The sequence below is a fragment of the Callorhinchus milii genome, unplaced genomic scaffold, assembly GCF_018977255.1.
Source record: "Callorhinchus milii isolate IMCB2004 unplaced genomic scaffold, IMCB_Cmil_1.0 Scaffold4, whole genome shotgun sequence".
NCBI lineage: Eukaryota > Metazoa > Chordata > Chondrichthyes > Chimaeriformes > Callorhinchidae > Callorhinchus > Callorhinchus milii.
Window position 1 is genome coordinate 16252980 of NW_024704745.1, and position 24325 is coordinate 16277304.

The 24325-nt window shown below is 41.8% G+C and overlaps 1 protein-coding gene across 1 annotated transcript in view; it reads left to right on the forward strand.

Moving 5' to 3' along the window:
• The first annotated feature begins 3174 nt into the window (after nucleotides 1–3174).
• The window catches only part of yap1 (Yes1 associated transcriptional regulator), a 71664-nt gene continuing 50513 nt past the window's right edge, over nucleotides 3175–24325 (forward strand). Inside the window, exons 1-2 of the mRNA XM_042334073.1 lie at nucleotides 3175–3330; nucleotides 6136–6707. Coding sequence (XP_042190007.1) covers nucleotides 3175–3330; nucleotides 6136–6707 — 728 coding nt within the window. The remainder of the gene's footprint in view (nucleotides 3331–6135; nucleotides 6708–24325) is intronic.

A 24325-nucleotide genomic window follows, 5' to 3' on the forward strand; every position in this document is an offset into this window, starting at 1 on the left:
ATGGAGATTATAATTTACTAATTTCAAAATGTTTAACAGTTTGGATATTTTCCATCCGTGCTTTTGATCATTTCCAATTTGTAACAATAAAAAATGAGCTAATATATTATTGTGTACTTATTATTAGATCTGAGTTTTATGCAGATTATTTAATATGAATATATAATATATTTGAAATTAACTTGCAAGTTCTTATTCTTGCAGTTATTCTGCTTTACTGTGTCCAGACTTACTCATCATGAATTCTAATTTCTCTCAACATGGATTTATTTTCTTTAATTGCATATTGTTTAAATGGTTTCATACTAATTTCTCCCCAACACACACAAACGTTGGTTGGGGGTTGATATTATTCCTCTAGGTGTATTGGATTTCTAACTTGAAAATCTTAATATTTTCTCAACACACATTTTGACTAAATTTTAAAAATATTCAATTTGATCTCAAGAGGTATTAGGGGACAGAATTAGTGCTGATAACATAGAGTTATGTGCGGTAATGTAACCAAGTTATGTTAGTTTTTACAATGACAACAACAACTTGCATTTATATAGCACTCTTCATACCGGACTGCGTCTCGGAGCGTTTAAGTAATAGGTTATGCTTCCCTAAAACCATAAAGTAGCTGTACTAATAGGTAGACATGTGGCTTGCAGTAGCATGTTTATTTCCCTTACAGAATAGTAACACTCCTGGTAGCTATGGAAAGCTTGTATCGGGTCCTGCTGCCAAGAAGTAAATGTCCAGTTAAAGAAAATTATACCACAAATGTGGGTTGAGCTTTTTCCACATAATTAAAATTGCTATTTTTATATATTCTGAAATTGTAGAAATTGTCCCCACCCAGTTGTAGCTTTTGTTAAAGTGGTATAGAAAGCGTATTTAACACAGTAATCCATTGCAAGGTTGGGTGTACTATTAACATTAGTAGTGAATCTACCAATAGAAACATGCAAAATATTTTTCCATACAAATTGTTTTCTGAATCAATTTTTAAAAAATATGTTTTGATAGCGGAAGTTAAACTCTGCTGGGTCTCTTCTGTAGAGATCACATAAGTACAATTAGGAAAAATCTGCTGCCACATGGAGAGGTGGGCTGAAATTCAGCAGAAAGTCTGGAAATAAAGCATTTGCTACAGGTAATTGCTATTAAGGTGTTTAGCTGTTGAGATGTCCAGAGATCTAAATATATTCTGATGTTTATTTGAGAGAATACACAATGCTTTTCAGGCATGCCTTCAATCTTTGTTTTATTTTGCTTCCATTCTCCAATTTTCTGCAGTCATCTCCTGGAAACGTTGCTGAGTAGGATTGCACAGATGCTGGCCAACTTCCAATAACTTAAGTAGACATTCTTCATGTGTAAGTCTAGACAGTGAATGTTGGCAGATTAAGCAACTGTGAGGGGCATTACTGCCAACCTGATACTTTCCTCACCCAATGTTCCAGCAGATCTTACTGAAATAAGGAGAAACCCTTGCTAATGTTCCCCTCCTTAGCTCAGGGCACTGAGGCTTATTATAATATCCCCACTGCTATTTGAGTTGAGATCAGCTAACTCAACACAGACCAGAGATCAAATCTGAGCCTGTATTGTTCAATTAAAAAAAAGCTTTATCAACTGAGCCATGGGAGGGATCCTTGTGTCTTCCTTGATGTGTTCCTGTACCCTCTATCCATGGATAAAAGTATTTCCTTGGTGAAAAATGGGATTCAAATTAAATTTGCCAACTACTGGTAAATAATCTTTACCAAGGCATTGAAGGACTGCACAAAATGAAAAAAATAGGCACAGCCTTAAAAAGATTTCAACATGTTTCAGGATGAGTTAAGATTGAGAAAATATTTCAGCACAGTAAATATTGATACTGTTGAAAGTGGGTTCCCATTTACATCATTTACAATGGAAGCTGAATTCAAATTGGTACTTTTAAAATTATTCATGTTGGGTGTCCAACTGAAGTTTTTGTTGAGATATTCCGCAATGACAGAGCGAGAAAGTGAAGGTTACTAAAGATGTTTGCTTGAAGGTACTGAGTATTGCCGGGGTACAGATCCATGGGCAATGGTCATACTACAGTACTACTACAGTACTTCATGTATAGTTGTTAGTCCGCACCTGAATCTGGACAGTGATTGTTTGCAGGTCGTTTAATCATTGTGGGCAGTAGAACCTGACCCTGCTTGGACCCAACATCTACAGTTTCCATCAGAGGATGGTGAGAGTGATCCCTCAGGGGATAGTGATAAAGAAAAGGAACCCAAAATGACTTTCCCTCTCCCCAGGCCAGGGTGCTAAGCAGTGGTGTCACAAGGCCCGGAAGGGGTCCTGATGTAAGAATCTAACATCCCAAGGTGCTGGGACATATTTTATACCTTGTAACCTTTGATATCTTTACCATCTCCATCTCCTTGTGTTCTCTCCCCCCACACATACATAACACATATTGTTATGCAATGTCTTGCTTGATGAAGAATTTAAGCAATTTTTAAAATTAGTAACTGAATATGCAAGTAACGAAGCCTCAAATTGTGAAGCCGATGCTACTGCTGTCAGCTCTATGGATATTGTCTTTTTTACAGGACGTGTATCATTATTTCTGTTTCACATGAGAACTGTTATTTATGCTAGTTTCTCACAAACTGCAATAAATAAATTTAGTGGCAGTCAGGAATGGGTAGTTGTAATTATTCATATTTTCGTTGGTTCTTGACCACAATGTTGCAATAATGAGGACTATGGTAACAGCTTTTTTGTGTTTAAACCCTTAATCTTAAATGATAATATCCCACCATGGTCACCATCGACAGGAAATGCAGCTGGGAAAAAGAAGCTCATGTGAAACAGAAATAATGATACTCTATTGCAAGTTCTGTGAGAAGGCTGATGAGATACTATAACAAGGCTGTAACTGGTAAATTCTCACATGGTTTACCAAAAACTAAAACATTAATTTATCATGGATGTATAGCAATGGTGTTGTTGCAAAAATGCTCGTATTATAATCTCTACAATAAAGTTTCTGAAATGAAAATGACTGGATACCTCTCAAACTACTGACTGACTTTATTGTAGTCCTCAACCGAAACGAATCAAGCACAAAACCATATCAATAGTGGTGTCTGTGTGTGTGTGTGTGTGTGTGTGGTCTAACGGTGATACTGATTAAGAATGAACACTTTCAAGAGAAAAACAGAGAAAACGACCTTGCTTCTCATTAAACGCCGAGTAACTAACTGTGTGGTACAGGCGGCACTCACCGCTACCGATAACAACAAATATCATGTCAAATTTCCAGCACATTACTTCTCCACGGGGTTTATTAAGGTGATGATGTCTGTCTTTTGAATGGAAACGAAAGTGTTATGATACAGCAATGGCCGCAGCAGTTTCTGGGTAATTGTTAACACGTACAAGTGACCCTTATAATCCGTGGTTTTCATGCTTTTACAGTCAGTGAATGGGGATTAATTTAGAATTCGGATGGCTCGCTGTCTGACTGGATGAGAAAGCTGGGAAACAAAGTTCCTGTGCGCTGCTGAGTCCGATGCTTGACAAAATGATTTTATTCAATAGGCTGAGGTGAAAGCATCTGCATAACAATTGGGGGGGAAGGGGATGGGTCATTTCAGTCATTAAACAATGTAACGAGAAACCTCTCCCATTCCCCCCCCACCCCCCCAGCAATCAAGTGTTTTATTCACAACTTTTCAAGGGAAAGATAAACACTTTAGTTCTCGATTTCATTTTTTTTAAAAAAAGCAAGTTATAATCAAGCCTTTTTTTGTGAGTTAAATGGAATAGATGGCGATATGTTCTGTTCTAACACACGTACAGTGCAGTATCACCTAACATATATATATATATATGTGTACGCAGCATTTATATAGAGCACTTGTACTCTCTGATTGCAAAATTAGTTCACTATCTTTCAAAATGAATTGATGTGATGTGGCAAAAGAAACAGTGGGAGTAACCGAAACCAACGATTGTTATCTGTCTTAAGTTATGTCTCAGCAATTAAGGGAGAGAAAAAAAAACACACACATGAAGATTTCATCTCGTTTTGCGCAAAAAACATGCAATTTCGGGAGAACATCTAGAAAATAATAATAATTGTCCAGTGGTGTCGAAATGGTTCATTGGGAGGGAGTGCTGCGATTTCACGGGTGATTATTTATCTTTCTAATAATAACTCCAGGGCTTTTATATATATATACACATATATTAAAAGAACTGGAATAAGATGGCTTTCCTTTTGTTTCTTAACTAGGAAGGTAATCTCCCCAAGGCAGGCACGTTGTCCTTTGTAACTCGGTGTATAAGGATGCAAAAGTCCACACACCGTTCGAGAAAGAAACACGCTGCACAAGTCAGCTGTAAATGGGTGCAGAGTTTATCACGACACAAAACTGCCCAAATCCCTGCCGGGGGGGGGGGGGGGGCTGCGAGTGATAATCAACAGTATATTCAGAAGTTTCCAAATGGTCCACGATTAAATGTGGGTTTCAGATTCATTCGGTGAGTGGGGTGGGTTTTGTTGGGTGGGTGGGTTTGTTTGTGGGGGGGGGTGGGTTTGTTGGGTTGGGTGGGTTTGGTGGTGGGGTGGGTTTGTTGTTGGTGCGTGGGTTTGTTGGGTGGGGTGGGTTTGTTGGTGGGGTGGGTTTGTTGGTGGTGGGGTGGGTTTCTTGGGTTGGGTGGGTTTTGTTGGGTCGGGTGGGTTTATTGGTGGTGGGGTGGTTTGTTGGTGGGTGGGGTGGGTTTGGTGGTGGGGTGGGTTTGTTGGGTCGGGTATGTTTGATGGTGGGTTTGTGGGTGGGTGGGTTTGTTGTTGTTGGGTTTGTTGGTGGTGGGATGTGTTTGTTGGTGGGTTTGTGGGTGGGTTTGTGGGTGGGTTTGTGGGTGGGGGGGTTGTGGGTGGGTTTGTGGGTGGGGGGTGGGTTGTGGGTGGGGGGGGTTGTGGGTGGGGGGGGTTGTTGGTGGGTTTGTGGGTGGGGGGGGTTGTTGGTGGGTTTGTGGGTGGGGGGGGTTGTGGGTGGGTTTGTGGGTGGGGGGGGGGTTGTGGGTGGGTTGTGGGTGGGGGGTTTGTGGGTGTGGGGGGGTTGTGGGTGGGTTTGTGGGTGTGGGGGGGGGGTTGTGGGTGGGTTTGTGGGTGTGGGGGGGGTTGTGGGTGGGTTTGTGGGTGTGGGGGGGGGTTGTGGGTGGGGGGGGTTGTGGGGTTTGTGGGTGGGGGGGGGTTGTGGGTGGGTTGTGGGTGGGGGGGGTTGTGGGTGGGTTGTGTGTGGGGGGGGGGGGGGGGTTGTTGAGCAGATTGCAATGCATCCCGGACAGGAGGCGAAGCGAAGGCAAAAGCGACCAAAGTACATGGGCGACCAAACCCATGTGAACGTCACTGACGGTGGGCGGCGCGAGGAGGGGAGGAGAGGAGAGGGAGGAGAAGAGGGGAGGAGAGGAGAGGGAGGAGAGGAGGGAGGAGAGGGGAGGAGAGAGGAGGGCAAAAAAAAAAGGGGAAATCGAATAGAAAAAGTGGGATTTCTTGCGGTAACGCGGTGTGGCTCCGCCCGGTTCCAGGCGTCAGGGATCACATGCACAAGCAAAGTTTCAGGTCCCGAACCGAGTTAGTTGCAAACTTTCTGCAGAGAAACTTTTTCTCGTGTTGTGATTTTTTTTTTAGATTTTTCTCTTTCGCCTCTCAACCCTCCTCTCCCCCCCACCCCCCACCCCCCACCCCCCAACCCCCCACTCCTGCTCTTCCACCCCCCCACCCCCACCACCACCCTCACCCCCTACCACCCACCCACCCACCCTCCCTCCTTCCTCCTCCTCCTCCTCCTCAAGAAACGATGAAGTTGGAACCGAGTTTTTAAATCACACACAGAGAGAGAGAGAGAGAGAGAGACCCCCGAATGAAGTGAAGGGGGAGAATCCCGACCCCACCTGAACCCGGGGGTGAATTTTTTTTTTTTTTTTTTAAAAACACACACTTAAACAAGAAAAGACATATATACATATATATATTCGATACACATATATATATATATATATATAAAATTTAAAAAAAAAAAAAAATTTTTAAAATCAAGTTGTGTGTGTGTGTGTGTGGTGGGGAGAGAGATGGATTCGAACCAACAGCAACAGCAGCCGCAGCAGCAACAGCCATCGCAGGGGGGGCCGCCGCCGCCGCCGCCGCCGCCCGCCGCCCCCTCCTCGCTGCCGCCGGCCGGGCACCAGATCGTGCACGTCAGGGGCGACTCGGAGACCGACCTGGAGGCGCTGTTCAACGCCGTCATGAACCCCAAGGGCGCCAACGTGCCGCAGTCGGTGCCCATGCGGCTCCGCAAACTGCCCGACTCCTTCTTCAAGCAGCCGGAGCCCAAGTGCCACTCCCGCCAGGCGAGCAGCGACGGCTCCAACCCGGCGCAGGCCCCGCCGGGGCTGCAGGGGCAGCACGTCCGGGCTCACTCCTCGCCCGCCTCCCTGCTCAGCGCCGCCGCCGCCGCCGCTGCAGCCGCCGCAGCCGCCGCCGCCTCTTCGTCCAACGCCACCTCCAGCTCAGCCTCGCCCGCCCTGGCCCCCCCCCCTCAGGGGGCAGCCCCCCCCTCCTCTCACCTCCGACAGCCCTCCTACGAGTATCCCGACGACGTGCCGCTCCCTCCCGGCTGGGAAATGGCCAAAACGCCCTCTGGGCAGAGATACTACTTGAAGTAAGTGACTTGGACTCCTCCGCCCCAAACCTTCTCCCATCCCATCCCATCCCATCCCATCCCATTCATCCCATCCCATCCCATTCATCCCATCCCATCCCATCCCATTCATCCCATCCCATTCATCCCATCCCATCCATTTCATCCCATCCATCCCATCCCATTCATCCCTCCCATCCATCCCATCCCATCCAGTAACTAGTTAATGTGCATTTCAACTTTTTATCCTCAACTTCTCTTTGCACAACACGTTTGACTTGAAACAGTTGCAATTGTCCCTTTGTTTTGTTATTATTATTATTGTTATTGTTTTAATAATGTTACTTATATTATTTCCCCCCCCCCCCCCCCCCCCACACTAAAAAGGATGTCAGTGACCATACACTCACTCACTGGTCCTGCAAGCACGTTAGCTTGAAACAGTTGCCATTGGTTACTTTTTTGTTATTGCAACAATAATCATAATAATTATGATGATGGTTATTATTATGGTTATTTCGTTTGCATTTATATAAAAAAAAGATGCCGGCGAACATTACTTTGCCTGAAGTTTTCCTAGAAAGTCAGCAACTGTGAAGCAGATCAAGTTACAAGCTGGTTGGTGGGGGGGGGGGGGGGGGCAGTTTCTTGGGTGAGATTGTATAGAATGTGCAATCTCTTAACTCCAGTCCCAAACAGCGGCAGTTATATACATATATCTATATATATGTACCTTTTTTTCTCCCCCAAACAAAAAGAAAATGTGTGACTTGTAGCCTAAGGTGTGTGAGCTACACAGCTGTAAGGGGGGGGGGGGGGCGTTGCATTTGAGTTGGCAAACTGGGTTACACTGTAGCTGGTTATTAAATAGAGAACGTGGGAGCTTTAAACTGCAATAACAGGAGCCTTGTGGGGGGAAAAAAAGAAGGGATCGACTCCTTTACCGTCGGTCACATTGAGTTGTTTAAAGGATTAGTCGGAGAGTGGTCGCAATTGGGGAGTTTGGGATGTGCAAAGTTCCCACTCGCTCTGTCCAGCCTGGTAACCTGGTGAAGGGCTTTGCCCTGCTGTAACCTGGTGAAGGGCTTTGCCCTGCTGTAACCTGGTGAAGGGCTTTGCCCTGCTGTAACCTGGTGAAGGGCTTTGCCCTGCTGTAACCTGGTGAAGGGCTTTGCCCTGCTGTAACCTGGTGAAGGGCTTTGCCCTGCTGTAACCTGGTGAAGGGCTTTGCCCTGCTGTAACCTGGTGAAGGGCTTTGCCATGCTGTAACCTGGTGAAGGGCTTTGCCCTGCTGTAACCTGGTGAAGGGCTTTGCCCTGCTGTAACCTGGTGAAGGGCTTTGCCATGCTGTAACCTGGTGAAGGGCTTTGCCCTGCTGTAACCTGGTGAAGGGCTTTGCCCTGCTGTAACCTGGTGAAGGGCTTTGCCCTGCTGTAACCTGGTGAAGGGCTTTGCCCTGCTGTAACCTGGTGAAGGGCTTTGCCCTGCTGTAACCTGGTGAAGGGCTTTGCCCTGCTGTAACCTGGTGAAGGGAGGTGAAACAGACTGGGGTCTCAACACGGGGACAAACCTAACGCTGCACGTTTCACAACCCCATTTCAGAGAAAACTCCCAATAAAAGGTTTCTTCAAACAACCAATCAATCAACCTTGCTGTCAAGATGCCTGATTCCCCCCCCCCCCCCCCCCCCCACACACACACACACACACACATACAGCGAACCCGTCCCATTCCGTGTGGACACACCGAAACTCCAGATAGTTTGTTACATTCACATGTCATTTCTAATCTTGCAGCTACTTCTGTCGCCAGCTGACCTCTTAAAATCGAGATCAAAAGCCATGTTTGCAATCTCCCCCCCTCCACCCATTGATGCTTATTCCACAAACCCAGATGCACTCATTCCCTGCAGATGTGTTGCCGTGAATATGTGCAAAACAGCAGCATGTTTTTAAAAAAATCCCAACACTCATTCTACACAGTTAATGTGGGTTTGCATTGCTATCTGCAAACCATTATATTCAACATGTTCATACAAATGTTTTTTTTTCGCGATAGCAATGCATGTAATAAAATTGGTGCAGTTTGAGTTTAGCAGCTAGATTATTACTGTACACTATTTCTGAAAGGATGTGACTTGAAGGAGCCTCACTCAGATCTCTAGAAACTTTCTTTCCCCCCTCTGTGGCCAGTGAGCGAGCCCTATCCATTTCAGAGTGTCCGATTACAGTGGGAACAATAGCACTCTGTAGGAGCCTGAGACTGCAAAGTCCACATGTCTGGCAAAGTCATCTGCATGGGTCCCAGCGTTTGTTCCCTTTGCAGACAGCAAGAGTCAATGATTGAAAGAGCTGCGTGTGTTTCTTTAAGCAAAAGAGTTCTGAAAGTGGCCAAACTTTTTAACATTTCCCTTCTCGCATCGCAAGATGGGAGACAGAGAAAGAGAAGACTCACCTACCCTGTTTGGTAGGCGGGCTGCTGCTCTCTCTCTCTCTCTCTACCTTTCTTGTAACTCAGAAATAAAGTTACTAATGCTATTTACTTTTATTTCACATTGTTTGCTTCCTAAAAGGCAACATTCCCCCCCCCCCCCCATTTTTCTCTTTCCTGGAATTTTAGTTGATGGATCTCCTTTGCCTTGGTTTTAGGAAGAGGACAAATATACACAAAAGCTTTGTGAGGTGCAGAACATGTTACTGGAAGCTTATTTGTACCTTTTTATTGTCAAGCTGTTTCTCCTCTAGTTTTTCCTCTTCTTCAAGAAAAACCTGTCTTTGTCTTTCCTCCCCCGGCATTGTTTTGTAACCACCCCAAGTTGGGTTTCACCTGATTCCCTTAAACTCCTTATTTCTACGGGAAAGTAAGCAATCAAGTAAGTTACGTTGGGAGTCTCTCCACTCAGATCAAGCCCAAAACTGAAGTTTCTATCCAGAGTGATAGTGACTTTTTGTGAGTTATACATTCTAGTGACGCCTAAAGATTGCTCTTTGAAAACGGTGTAGTTTTTAGGCATATACAGGGTAATAAGTCTTGCACCAATCAAACGAAAGGAACAGTGTACATTTTGGGTAACAGAGCAGAGACTGACCTGGGCAGATGGATGCCTTTGTTTTGATGGTTTACAGTTTGATGTTGATTTCTTTGGGAACAACTATGCACTTCCACTCCACCTACTTTGAAATCCCTTTTCACCAGTCAGTACATTTGTAGTATAGTAATTGCTCTGGTGGATTTGAACAACCCAGCTCGGGGTCCTGCACTATGACAATGTGACTGACAAATTATTGAATTCATGTGTATGGTACGACTAAGGTGAAAGTGTCCCGGAATCCACCAGTTTTAGAGTATGAATAAGCAAGGCACCAAACACTATGGAACTGTTTGCACCAATAATACTACTAATAATAATCCTTGCATTTGATATAGCATCATTTAAGAGCATCACGGAATTTACTGTAAAGCGGATTGACTGTGCAATCTGTGGGGGTAATGCGGCAGCCAATTGCGCAGAGCAATGATGTTATCTGTTGGTCTTTCTAACAGTTCCAAGATCAATCCACAGCCCTCAGTTGGCATGAAATTTCCGTAACTGTCTATGAATCGTGATGATGATGATGAAGATGGGAGGAGAGGGCAGTTTGCCCGACATCATTTATTCCTCTCCACTTCTGCCATGGGTTATCTTAGCAGTGTGTACCCCCTATCTCTCTGGTTTGTCAATCTCACCTTTCTATAAACTTGCTTTAGATCTTCCCCCTCCTCCTCGCCTACTCAGGTTTGTGGCACTCCATGCCATGTGCCAAATCTCAATCAGACTGTGGAGTGGGGACTTAGTCACCTCAGCAAGATCCACAGAATGAGATCTCTTATCAATTGCTGCGTGCAATTTGCTGCCGCGTTTCACCCACAAAATACACTGTCAAATCACTTGAAAATATATTCTGTAAAGCACTTTGATAAGATGCTATATCAAATGGAAAGATTATTATTTGATTCAATAATTTGATTTAATTCTCCTGTGCTCCATACTCTTTGATTTTTTTCCCACCTCGGTGGTAATTGCAGAGGCAGGGTCTTGAATTGTAAGCTCAGTGAGATTTCTTTCAAGAAAACCACACGAAAAAGGATGTTGGGATGTCAATGTCGCTCCAGATGGAGAGAGTCAAAGTGATTCAAATATCTTTGCTCACTCGGTTTTATTCATCAGATAAGGATTTACTAATTGCAGGAATCTGATAGCGATCATAGACTGAATCACTTTTCAAAGTTGCATTTTCTGCTTTGCAACGCTTTTTTTTAATCTTTCCTCATAGACAGTGATTGTTGTAAATCTTGACTTTTTATCAGCCTGTCGCAGAGTCACGCCACACTGAGATTCTCACCTGATCAGGAACTTGTGATCTGGGAGCCTCTGCTGCTGGAGGTGCTGTTTTGCAAATGAAGACGAGAAGCCGATCAGCTAATCTCTGGTGTTTTTGTGTGCCTGGTCTCTGTATCCAGGAAACCTTTCACCTCACAAGAATTAGCTGTTGCACATTGTTTGGACTTCAGTTGCTGGATCTACCAATAATTACAAGTTTTAACGTTTAACTGTTCAAATGAAAGCTCTTTAATAAAACCGAGAGGAATGCACACTAAATATATAACTACTACAACAACAACCTGCATTTATTCAGCACTGCTCATGCAGAGTAGTGTCCCAGAGCGCTTAATATATAACATTATTGCAGCATCGCATGTCAATATTGTTTCCTTGAGATCAATAGTAGGGAATAGGATCGTGCCTATTTCATGTGGAATCAATTGAAATAATCTGCCTTATAAGGAGAAAGAGAGAAAACTAGCGATTGTTTTATTAACATGTTTCTCCAGCCATTTCAAATTATAATATCAATATCTTCCCTGCCCTTCGCAATACAGACCTCTGCAACTCTGAACAACTAACTGCAGCAACTGATAACACTCCTTGCATTCATTACTCATTGCATTAATCCTTGCCTTCACCTACAAATACATAGTCTTCACACTTTACAGTAAATTCCTGAGAAGTGCTTTGAGATGTCCTCCTGAATTGAAAGTTGCTATATAATAACATCCTTACATTTGATCTATTACGTTATTTGATATAGTGCCTGTTGAAATGTCTTAAACCGCCCCACAGGATTTACTATAATTTATGCACAGTAAAGTCCCACAAACAGCAATGAAATTAATGATCAATTTTATCTTAGAGATTGTTGGCCACGACTTAGAGAGAAATTTGCAACTCCTTTTTGAACACTAAATAAATATGAAGTAAAAGGAGTGGTTTCATAGTTAAATCCCATGCATTTAGTGCAGTGGGTCCTCCAGATGTGAAAGGCGCTGTACAAATGTAATATGTTGTTGTTGTATGGATTGAGAATCTTAGAATTTCCTTGGCTGATGGACTGCAGTCTCTTTGAGTGCCCTGGGAAATTGAAGGAATTAGGAAGGAGGGACCCATTGTTTCCTCCACATGGTGAGTCAGGATGTTTGCAACAACACAAACCTCAAACTCGTTTTTTAAATAGGAGTTAAATCACTGTTAGCGCATGGCTGAACAAATGCTAAGCTAGTCACAAGCTAAGCAAAACTCCTTAGCCCCTGGGGGAAAAAAACTTTAAAGCCAGAACATTTTTTTAAAAAATGGTCAGTTTCAAAGTAACACCTTAATGATTCATTTGAAGTTTCAAACTGGTCAGGAAAAAAGGTCATCAAAAGTACATTGAAAACAAAATTCTTTAGTGTCACAAGAAAGAAATCGGAACAAAAAGATTACCAAAATCCAATGCAAAATGCTTCTTCTAAACCAAATGGTATGCAGTGTGGTTCAGGCTGAAACAACGGACTTTTCAAGTTGATGAAAGACCTCTGCTGCAGTTTTAACTCAGTCCTGTTCCTCAGAATAAAACTTGTACATGATCATTGAAAGGTAGATTAGTTGATTGTGGAAACCTTATTGGTGCAGATGGCAGATATTTGGGGTAAAAATTACATTCCTGCAACTGGCTCAACTCCAGTTGTGTCCCAATCTGTCTTCAAGCGGTGATGAACGTTACAGTGTGTTATTGCTGGAGAGTTGATGAGTGCCATTGTGGTATGACACTTTTTAACACTCCGATGTTTCACTTCAGCCTCCATTTTTAGAAAGAAATAACAAGAAAAGAGGCCTCAGCTGATGGAAATCTGAAATAAAACCAGAAATTGCTGAAAACCATTAGCATCTGAAACAGAAAGACTTCTTCTATCCCCCCACCTCCGTCGATCAGAGCGGAAATATTAAATTGGGTCAGGGAGCGAGAAGTTTAAAATAAGGACACATAGGGGGGAACTTTAAAACAAAGTTGTATCAAGAGATAATTTGATGGGTCATTAGAGATTGTGTACTTGTTAATCGGAGTTTAACAGGAGGAAAAAACTGAAGTGAGACAACAGTAACCAGTTGTGGAAATCATAATAAGGCTCAGGAAAAAGTGTGTGAAAGATGTAAAAACTGTGGGTGGAGTAGGATATTGAAGGGAACATATAAGGGTTGACGATATTAAAGTTGAAATTGGATTACGAAATATGAGGAAAAAGACGTAGAAATACACTAAACCTATAGCTTTTTCATAGAGACCGCACATTGCACAATGAGCCCAATAGTCTCCTATGCTGTAGATTTCTATCTATTTAAGCATCGCTCATGGAGTGAATGAGAGACTCATGGAGGGATCTTTGATCTTGCACTGATCTTGAACAGTGGAAGATGTGACAGATTTGGAGGCTGGTGAGATTATCACAAATTTCAACAGAGCTGCTTGAAAAGTGCAAGTGTTAGGATTTACTGTAATGGCTATGACGCATATTGATTTATTTTATTTGGACTGATAGCACTTTAAGTCTATCTTATATTGTAAGGTGGGCTCTTCCCTGACTGCTGATGTAGAGTATAACTGGGCTTGGACACCTCCTTGTGTGTAGTAAACCACTTTCCATCAGACATTGTTCCTTGTTGATTTCATGCCACTTTTGGTATACTGTATTGGTTTGTGCCTCTTGCATTTTAAATGGGAAATGTTTTAGTGTAAAAATGATATGTTTTATTTCGTTGTAACGATCAGCACTTTTTTTTGTCAGCGTTAGTTGTTGAATTAAAGCAGTTTTGAATTATTGCATCAACCTCCTTGCGTCTGGTGTGCTTTAGGGAATGCAAGTTTGAATTTGTAGACCATGTAGTATACATGATAGTTCTTTTTAGATTGCTTCAGGTGAATTTAAATCATCCAGGCATTAGATTGGCATGTTTAAACTTAGCCCTTGTGCACAGAGCAAATTACTTATCATCTTTTGTAGAAAGTAAAGTTGACTATACTTAATTGCTTTGGCATTTCCAAAGATAATTTTAATATAGTTGTGCTGTAAACTGATTAATAACAGCAGCTTTGAATCGAGTCAGACACAGCGACTTACAATTTTCCAAAAATATTCCAAATGGATATAGAACTATGGAAATGTACAGCACAGAAGAAAACCGTTTGGACCATCGTATCTTTGCTGGCTCTTTTAAGAGCAACGTTTTCAAACACAGTCATGAAGTAATCACAGCAGTTCGTGTTGCTTTCATTTCTGCTTCTATTCCCTGTCCAAGTTTGTCTGCTCTTTTATGTCTCAAGGCTATATTATAGTTGGCATTGAAAAGTGAAGTATTTGTATTTTAATGGAGTTATTTGGTGACACAATCTAATGAGTTTCTTTAAGATTTAATGGGTTTAAGCCCCAAGTTTAGGTCTTTGAGCTCACGGTTTAGGCTGACACTCAAATGGAGTGCTAGCGGAGTTCTATTTTGTAGGAGGTATTGTAAATGTCTTCAGATGAGATGTTAAATTGATGTCTCTTCCCTCGTTAGTTGGATGTTAAAGATCCCATGCCACTATTTTAAAAGAGAAATGATTTTATCTCAATGTCCTGGACACTTTTTTTCAAACAGAGTCTTTACTCTCCACCTAGACAGCCAGACGGGACCTTGGTTTAAAGTCTCATCATTATTGTAACCTAATTTGAACATTATTAGGTCAATAAAATGCAAACCTCTCTCTTTATGCTGCATTAGTGAGTGACTATCCTGGAGGAGGTGAATGTTCCCACAAGCTTCAGCTTGATGGAATTGACATCCTTCACATCTGGTTTGAAACCAGATGTGAAAAAAAATCAGGCAGTGTGGGACTATTGTGGTGTATTTTTGCTACTCTTTATGTTGTCTCTGGGCAACCACAACACTGGCACCAAGTTCTATCATTGTAGTTAAACTGTACTTCAGAGACTGTAGGGTCTATCATTCACTGATTGCTAAAATAATAATCTTCACTTGTTTATAATGAGATTTATAATGGCTCCTCACAGCCTGTCATAACATGTAATATCCAAACCCAATCTTCAGACTGCCTATTTTCCTGAAATTACATTGTATGTGTGTGAGTGACGGGGGAGGGGGAGGGAGAGGAGAGAGAATCATAGCTTATAGGGGATAGAAGGTCACTCATCCAAGATGTCAATATTAAAGGATATGAGGAAAGAGGAGAAGAATTGTATTAGATAAGATAACTTCAGTGGGGAGAGCTAGAAAAGAAAAGACCCACTGAAGAGTTTTCTTTTGCAAACATACTATGAATCTAATTATTATATTTAAAAGTTATTTTATATATTTAAGTGAATTTACTGTTTTGTTCAATAAAACTGTAGCATGATTTCTAAAAAAAAGAAACATGTCAGAAAGGGTATTTTTGATTTTTAAATTTGGAGTTGAAGCATGTCAAACTTGATAAAAGGATCCTGTCTCTTTAATAAGGAAACAATTTCATTATTCATTGTGTCACAAAGCACTCCTTTTTTTGCCTCGTATTTTCTGGGAACAGTGATAGAGTACTATGAAGATTCTCCCTTTGGTGGCAAAGTTAACCATCATTGAAGGCGAACAATAGCTCCTGAATAAATCTAGACAATCCCTTGTGTCCTTTTAAAGGGAAGAAAAAAGGCCTCTGAATCATTTAATCTTCATCTGCTCTGCAGTATGGGAGAGACAATAATCCCAAAGACTTCAAATAAGGGTGAGACAATAATCACACAGTAAAGGTTGTAAAGTAGCAAATGAGATGCTAATTCAGGTGAAGTAGACATGATGAGGTAAGTAATAGATGACTGAAATGGGTCATTAGTCCATTTTGTGCCCAAAATACTTGGTGTGAGATCTGCCTTGGAATCTTTGGTTGGATTTTTACCAGACTTTTAACTCATACTGGAGTGATAGCAGCCCTCTGGTATTTTGTTGAATTGTTCATTCTTCCTACACAGTGGGTGTAGGTGAATAATAATAGCCATTTGGTAAAGCATCTTTCACATTGGGGAGATGACTCAAAGCACTTCACAGGATTTACTATCAAATGTATTTTGTAGCTATACGTGGCAGTCAATTTGAACACAGCAATGTTCCACAAACAGCCGTTAAGTGAATGACCAATTTTATCTGGGAGATCGTTGTCTAGTACACTGCAAGTGGTGTATTTAATTATTGAGCTCTGGCAATATTATTATTTTTGTTTCTGGTTTGTCGCCATAGGCTATAATTCACAAACACTTTAAGTTGAACATTTGTGAGGCATTAATTATCACCAGTGCTAGCTTGCACATCACTTGTTGCAATTTTCACTCCTGATGCTTTCATTTACACATCAATATTTCGAACCATTCTTTAACCAGGAGAAAAAATATTGACTGGTAAGTGCTATTTAGCATTCAGAAACTCATTTTGCTGACTTCTTAACCATTGTCTATCCCCCAATTATATTGCTGGAAGTAATCTCAAATCATGCTCAGTGGGGGTTTAAGGAGACAGGAGTATACTATTTCAGGGATGTTTGCTCAACCTGCCAGTCCTGACTGGCCCTGTGCTGCCTGATATGCAAGATTAAGATCAATAACATATTTAACAATGACTTGTCTTCATGTAGACCTTGTCTTTATTCATGTGAAAAAATTCCCAGAACGTTTGACAAATAGATTGAAACACACCAAGCCGGGAAATTGAGAGATTTGAAGTTGACCCACAAATTAAGTATTGTTAAGGTAATTTTCCTATCCTCCCAGTTTGTTCAAGTGTCTTAGGAACATATCTCTGGCCACATCACGGAAAATTGCTAATGTGGGATTCTTTAATTGTATACTCTAGCCTGTTACTATCCTTGAACATCTCTCTGCCATTCAAATGTAGTAGAACTCTGTTATAAAGTGCCTCATTATAACAACTTTTTTTAATAAATGTCTTTTTGTGTGTAGGACAGTTTTTATCTGCCTGAAAAGATTTTAGTATCCTATTTTCATTGATAGACACTACCGGATAGATGAATAATTAACAGATTATCATTTACAATGGTGACTATGGCATCGTGTGCGACAACAGAAAAATGGCCTTTGTGGCCCACTTAATAGGAACAATTTTCTGAAGTAGTGAATACACGCTCACCAGGTATTCATTTCAAAGAAGTGGTTGTTGTTGCTGAAGCCAATGTAAACCAATGCATGCAGTGTAAATTAGTGCAGTTCTACAATATATATTTGTTGTAAGTGTAACAAAATTGAAACAGCCATAATGAAGTACTTTAACAAATTGATACCCCCCCAACACACACAGACACACATAAGTGGGACAGAATTTAATATGTTTTGAAGTGATAATAGATACTGTATACTGTGATTGTTGAAACAATAAGTGAGTAATTCCTGTTTTAGTGATTGTATAGGACCTGTTCAGTCTCATACAATAAATTAATCCAGTACTTTTAGAAAGGTGATTTTGAAGGATTTATACAGAAAACTATTTTTTTTTAAAAAAATGTTGAGTTTCGGCGGTCTATTGCTACTCTCATTATACTGTGCCACAGATTGATAAAGTGAGAGATTACACCCTCCTTGTTCCCCACATATTGAGTTTCTGATCTTGGCTGCATTATCCATGAGCAGGAGGCATTCAGTGGAGGCTGGTCCTGATTCCACAAGGAAAGTACAGTAAATCCCACATAAGTCGTATCAGTTGGGACCATATATGTAATATGATTTATGCAAAATATGAGTTATGTCACATTTGCAGAGAATATAAACTCTTGAACGGGACTCAGGCAGATGTACGACATCGGCAATTATACGATTTATACAGATCAGACATATGCAAGTTTTACTGTAGATGCTTTGAGCTTGCCTGGGTTGCTCTTACACCCCTTCAAGTGGTTGCCTGAAATGTAGCAGTAGTGAAGGTGTGCGCTAAGGTTCTCCTGTTCTTTTCAGCCAGAAAATATTGTGTGTGCTGTCAAAAGAACTGTCAGGGAGAACCTAGGTAAATATACAATAATAAAGAAAAATCCAGTTTGTCTAGAAAATAGCTAGAAATAATTACATTAATTGCCGGTATTTAAAGTAGAGATCTAATTCTAGGATCATTTAGTCCGAGGAAATAAAAGTGCAGTTTAGGCAGCTATTGCACTATCACCCAAGTCCTGACTCCACCCCATTACTGGAATGGCAACAATGGTAGAAAACTAGACCAACCACCTCTGGCTCAGCTCTTGCTCTAAATGATTTCAACTATTTTATTGATTGAAAAAAGTTTCATTCTTCCAGTTCCCCTCGATTAACTAGTAATGGTATCCCGCTGGCCGATTTTGCTTTTCATTTATTTATGCAAATGCCTTTTCTTATCTATCCACAAAATGCGTCTAAAATAGTTTTTGATGTTATTTTCTTAAAAGTGTAACATCTGATTCATGTTATTTTTAAAAAAAACTTAAAAGTCATCATTTGTGTTGATGTTAGAGCTTCGGATCTTCAATGCAAAAGTCGTGAATTCACAGCATCAGCTGATTTCCTCTTTTCCCCCCTCCTGGTTGCTCAGGCTAATTTTAGGTTGTACAATCAATATTATCACCCAGGCTAAGATCAATGAAGTGACTACACAAATCAGGACCTTTTCAGTCTTTATGGCTCTGTTTCACATTGAACAGTGCCTTTGACTCATTCGGGGAGCTCCAGGCTATTCTGTTTGAACAGGTTCTGCAGCAATAGCTCTCCACGAGTGGTAACACCTTCAAAAAAATAATAATAATAATAAATTGGTCACTTCAATCAGCGACTGTTTGTGGGACACTGCAATGTGCAATTGGCTGCCGCGTTTCGCCTACAAAATATACAGTCAATTCAACATACCATCCTTTCTGTGAAGGGCTTTGAGACATCTAGAAGATGTGATAAAGCACTATAGCAAAAGCAAGGATTATTATTATTATTCACCATTAAACCATAAGAAATTTACAGCAAAGAAGAAGGACATTCGGCTGACATACCATTGATCAAAATCTAAACCTGGAATGCTGAGGGCAACCAAACACGATGAAGTTCACACTTATTTGTTTTTTAAAAAAGAAAATCCTTTAGGTGCTGCCACCGTCTTATCTTTCCACCCTCCCTTATTTCAAAGAGTGAAGTCGTTCTTTCTTACTATTTCTCAAACGATGGAAATGCTACAGCCTAGAAAGTGTTTGAATGGAGTCCCTGCTGAGAGAACACTGGCAAAAGCACCTCCCAACGCTGAATTTTCTCATTGATAATAAACCACTGTACATCAAGTAGACCTGAGAGAAAAGAGGGGGAGGGAGGGAAGTGGGTTCATAAAACAGAGCGGCTAAAGCAGTGCAGCGCGATGGACCTGAGAAAGACCAGGCTACCAATACTCAACTTAAGTCAAAGGCATAGAGTGGACTTGGACCTTCAAAAAGGCCCGGCGAGGTGGTGAAGTGGACCTGGGAGGAACGACCCCCTGACGATCGGCAAAGGGAAAAGGCGGACGTGGGAGAGACGAGGGAGGGTTTGAAAAGCAGAGCAGGTAGAAGTTACCGCTGACCTTATGCTGTTTAAAGACATAAAGGATGGGGGAATTGTTTGTGGTGGTGCAGCAGATAGAATTGCATGGGTGCAGGATTTATATACTGGCTTCAGTTACAATTCTGCTTGCCAAGTTGAGAATACAGAAACATTGACACAGAGTGATCAGGGCTTTTTTGTGAGAATGGTGGTGAAATTTTTGTACTGAGCTGTTGGAGTACAGATTTCAAAGATTCACAATTATTCTAAACGTCTTTCATGAACATCATTGCCAACTGACTGTGCTATCAAGATTATAACTCCTGTAGACTAATAGGTGTAGTGGCTATGGTCTCCTCTTTAAACATTGCTAATTAAAACCATGGGCCTGACATCCATGGTTTTAATTTTAATGCCATTGCCTTAAAATGTAAGACTGTGAGGTGCTTTGAACAGACATCTTTAATTCATTATTAATTTGGAAGTCAATTTTCCAAAGTATCCAAAAATAAATCTGACAAATTGGCTTCAAAATTAATTCTGAATTTAAGATGTTTGTTCAAAGCACCTCACAGTCTTACATTTCCCAAATTCTACACAATCTAAAATTTTATGGCTCAAAGAACATAAGGCATTTTAGATCTTTTGCTGTTGTTAACCTTGCTAGAGGAACAAAGTCCAGTAAGTCTGTCTCAGTTGTGGTTGACCTTGTTGGTTCAGAATATCTGGGCTACATCAGAAGAAGTTTAGAGTGCAAAAAAGAGATATCATAATGCACTGGCCAGACCTTGTATGTATATTGTGTTCAGCAGGATGCCCCACCTCTGCAGGGTGTACCCTTGGAGGAGTCTAGCAATAATTATAAAATGAAAGGTTTTAGCTTTGATGAGAGACTGGGTAAACTTGGATTATATTACCTAGATCTAAGGAGGGTTAAGGGGTGATTGATTGAGGTGTTGAAATAATGAAGGGAATTGACGTGGTAGATTGAGAACAACCATTCTCTCCAGCTAGGGGAATCCAGAACAAGGGGCTATAATCTTAAAATTAGAGGTAAACTATCAGAAGTGAATTCAGGAAACATTTCTTCACACAAACAGCTGTGAGAATGTGGAATTCAGTGCCCAGGAGGCAATAGGTGCAGAATCAATTGAGGTGTTTAAAAATGAGATTCAGATACTTGGGAAGAGTCAGGGAGAAAAGGAGGTGAATAGGTTTAAAACGATAGAGATACCAAAAGCTAGTAAGACGGTCTCAGCTACCAATAGTGGTGTAGAAAGGCCAGGTTACGTGCGGCAAGTTCGAGTTAGCTGAGTGGAAGGGGTATGTGGAGGAGTAAGATAGGAGGAGCTTGGAAGGTGCCAGGGATCAGATGGATTTGCAGGTGAGGTTGACGACCTTGAAATCGATCCCCTGGGGGAACCAGAAGATAGTAGAGACCGGCGAAGATTAGGGTGATTGGCCTGCAGGTCTTGGTGAGGATGTAGGTAGCGGAAGTTTGGGTGAACCAATTAAAATGGGCAGGCGTGTGAGTTGTGCTGTGAGTCTTACTATGGAGTGGTGGGTGGGGATAGAGGGAGACAACTGATTCTCATCTCCTGCTGTTCAGTCAGAAAGAAAGATTACTAATTATGGAGAGACAAACAGCAGAAACTGCCCCACCCCATTTGGTTACATAAATATAGCTGTTACATCTTTGAGATCTCTTTTATTAAAAAAAAGTGATTTTGAAGGAAAAGCCTACACCCTAGAGTTCTGAGGAGCAATGTTTTTTTAATATGTGTACATACTTGATGTAATCTGAAGGATGACAGCTGGCAGCTAATTTCAACACATTTCCCTCCCTTGAGTTCTTTCCTGAGGCATTCAGAGGACGATGAGCTCACCAAACAACCTCACCAAATGCCTCAGGTTTTGGAAACGGGTTGGTGTAACTGCAATTTATAATGAGCATCCAAGAAGGCTCATCTTGTTAAGTCAATTGAATCTTTAGCCATGGATTAGAAGTCTTCTGGTAGCTGAAACCATCTCTCAAGATAACGCTGCTGCTTGCTCTCCTGTACTCACGTCTTCCCTCTTATTTGCCACCGAGTCCTGCTTTACTAGCGTGTGTTGGGATGTTTGTGACTTCAAGATGCTCACTCGACTTCAAGATCCTCACACTCGTGTTCAAATCCATTCACTCTCTGGCACCTCCCTACCTCTCTGACCTCCTCACTCCCGAATCCACCATCCGGTGCCTCCGCTCGACCGGAACCGGCCTCCTGCTCATCCCTCGTATCCTCCGCCCCACCATCAGAGGTCGTGCATTCAGCCACTACACCCCAAAATTCTGGAATCCCTCAATCTCGCCGCCTTGCCCCCTCCCCTCTTTTAAGTCCCGCCTGAAAACTTTCCTTTTGGACCGTGCCTACGGTCACCTCCCCCCTGCTCAGAGTCAGGCTTCGCCACTGTTAAGTGATCTGAGGCGCTACTCTGCATGGAGGGCGCTATATAACTGCAAGTTGTTGTGGGATTACACTTTTTTTGCAGTTTCAATCCTCAAAGTGGTTTCCTTACAAGCTGGGGCCTCCCCCGTTTACACCTTGGGGTATATTTCACAGTAGCAGGCAAATAACTACGCATGAGCTCCCTTCCTAACTGGAAACGCCTCTTTCCTCGTTTGCTTACAAATACACGGTCACTACACTTTACAGAAAAAACCTGCAGAGTGTTCTGATGTGATAAGGGACTGTATCGAATGCAAGGATTATTATTATAATAACATTGTCGTGAATGCACTCTGTAATTCGATCAATGTAGCTCAACCTAAGTGTTCTCAACAGTCGCTAAACCCCCAAAGATAGAGCCGTCAGTGAGACCAGAGCGTGCAGAGAATATCAGCCAAACACCAGTTGATGTCCACTGTTTGAATACATGGTAACAATCCCTGTCAATCACTCACACATGACTACCTTTCGATCCCTTGCTTCGAGTCCCAGTATAATTTCACATTACCCCACAGCAAAGCTTGCACTCAGGATTCTGTTTTTCTGGCACTTTAGCAAGACTCACCCTGCTGATCTCACACATGCTACCAGTGCTTGCGTGTGAGTTTTTATTGTTTTTTCTGGTCTCCGGCTTTGGACCAGATGAATAGGTTTATTTTTATGGATAACCCAGAACAAAACTTTAGAGACGTCCCCCTGTTTAACTTCTCGATCAAAATAAGGCCAAACTGGTGTGAGCTAGTACCCAGAGGCACCCCACAGTGGGCCATGAAGCCAATAACAATTGAACCAGCCTGTTGATGCTATTCCTTCCAGCGGACATGGCTTCAGATATTTGAGAACCACACATTACTTTGATTACCTTTATTAATTCACTAAACATACTGCCATTCTGACCGTCAGTATTGTGCGTAGCTGTAATAACATCTTTATCTGTTAACATCTGTTGCTATTTTCCGGTTGTGCACAATTGCTGAATTTCTTTAAGTGGATATAAAATACCTTTGAGGTGCAGCTTGTTCCATGCAGCCACAGGTACATTTTACCTTGTTGCCTCTGGAGGTGCAGATAAAATAATTTGCTGGGATGACGCTTTGGTCCAACAAAGTCAGCCAAGTGGCTAATACTTAAATGGACTTTGAGGTTTGACTGGTGGGTCTCAATTGACTTTTCCAGTCCTGTATATTCCTATGTCCTGTAGCTCAGTGGTTAGAGCACTCGCTTTGCAAGTGAGAGACCTGAGTTCAATTCCAGGCAGGGGGCGAAACCTTGGGCAAGTTTCCTTACTCCACACGCCTAATAATAATCCCTCCAAAACCAAAAACAATAATAAATTGGTCATTTTCAATCTACGACTGTTTGTGGGACATTGCTGTGTGCAATTGGCTGCCGCGTTCGCCCACAAATATACAGTCAATTCACTTTACAGTGTGTTCTGTAAAGCGCTTTGGGACGTCCTCCCGATGTGAAAAGCGCTATATCAAATGCAAGGATTATTATTATTATTATTATATGAACAGTGTTTCCCTAATGCTTTAGTTCTAGCATAATGGTACAAAGGACAAAAGAACTTGATTAGTGTGTTATTGTATCGAAATGTCTGAAAGGTGCTTCACTTTCATTATTATTTAGCTTAGTGACTATTTTTGTAGGCAAACAAGGCAGCTATTTGTGCCAGTAACATTGTGCAAACAACCACGAGGTGAATGACCAATTATTCTAGAGGTTGGCTTGCAGGACATTGAGAGAAACTCCCTTTAAATGCAGATGTGACTCTGAGGTGTGTATACCAGAAGGTTTATGCTATGAGTTTTGCAGCAGAAATAAAGTCACCAGGGACTGAAGTGGCATGTAGCCATGACTGAAAACTAGCCTTATGCAGCACTCGAAAATAATATACTGGCAACCTTTCACCTACTTGTTGAAGTCTGTGCAGCAGTAGTGGGTGGCTTCTGCACAAATCCTGCTTCTTATATCACCAGTTTATATCCCTCTTCTCCAATTGCATCAACTGTATCATGAAAAATAGTGAATTTCATGTTTAAAGATTTTTCTGCTTTTCGAGCTGCCGTTTTTGTATCTGGCTATTTTTCCTCATGACTGGCTCTTCTTGCAATAACAACAACAACAACTTGGATTTATATAGCGCCCTTCACGCCAGACGTCGTCTCAGAGCGCTTCACCGTAACGGATCCCAGGGCCGAGCCAGGGGGAGGGGGAGGAAGGTGACCAAAGGCGCAGTCG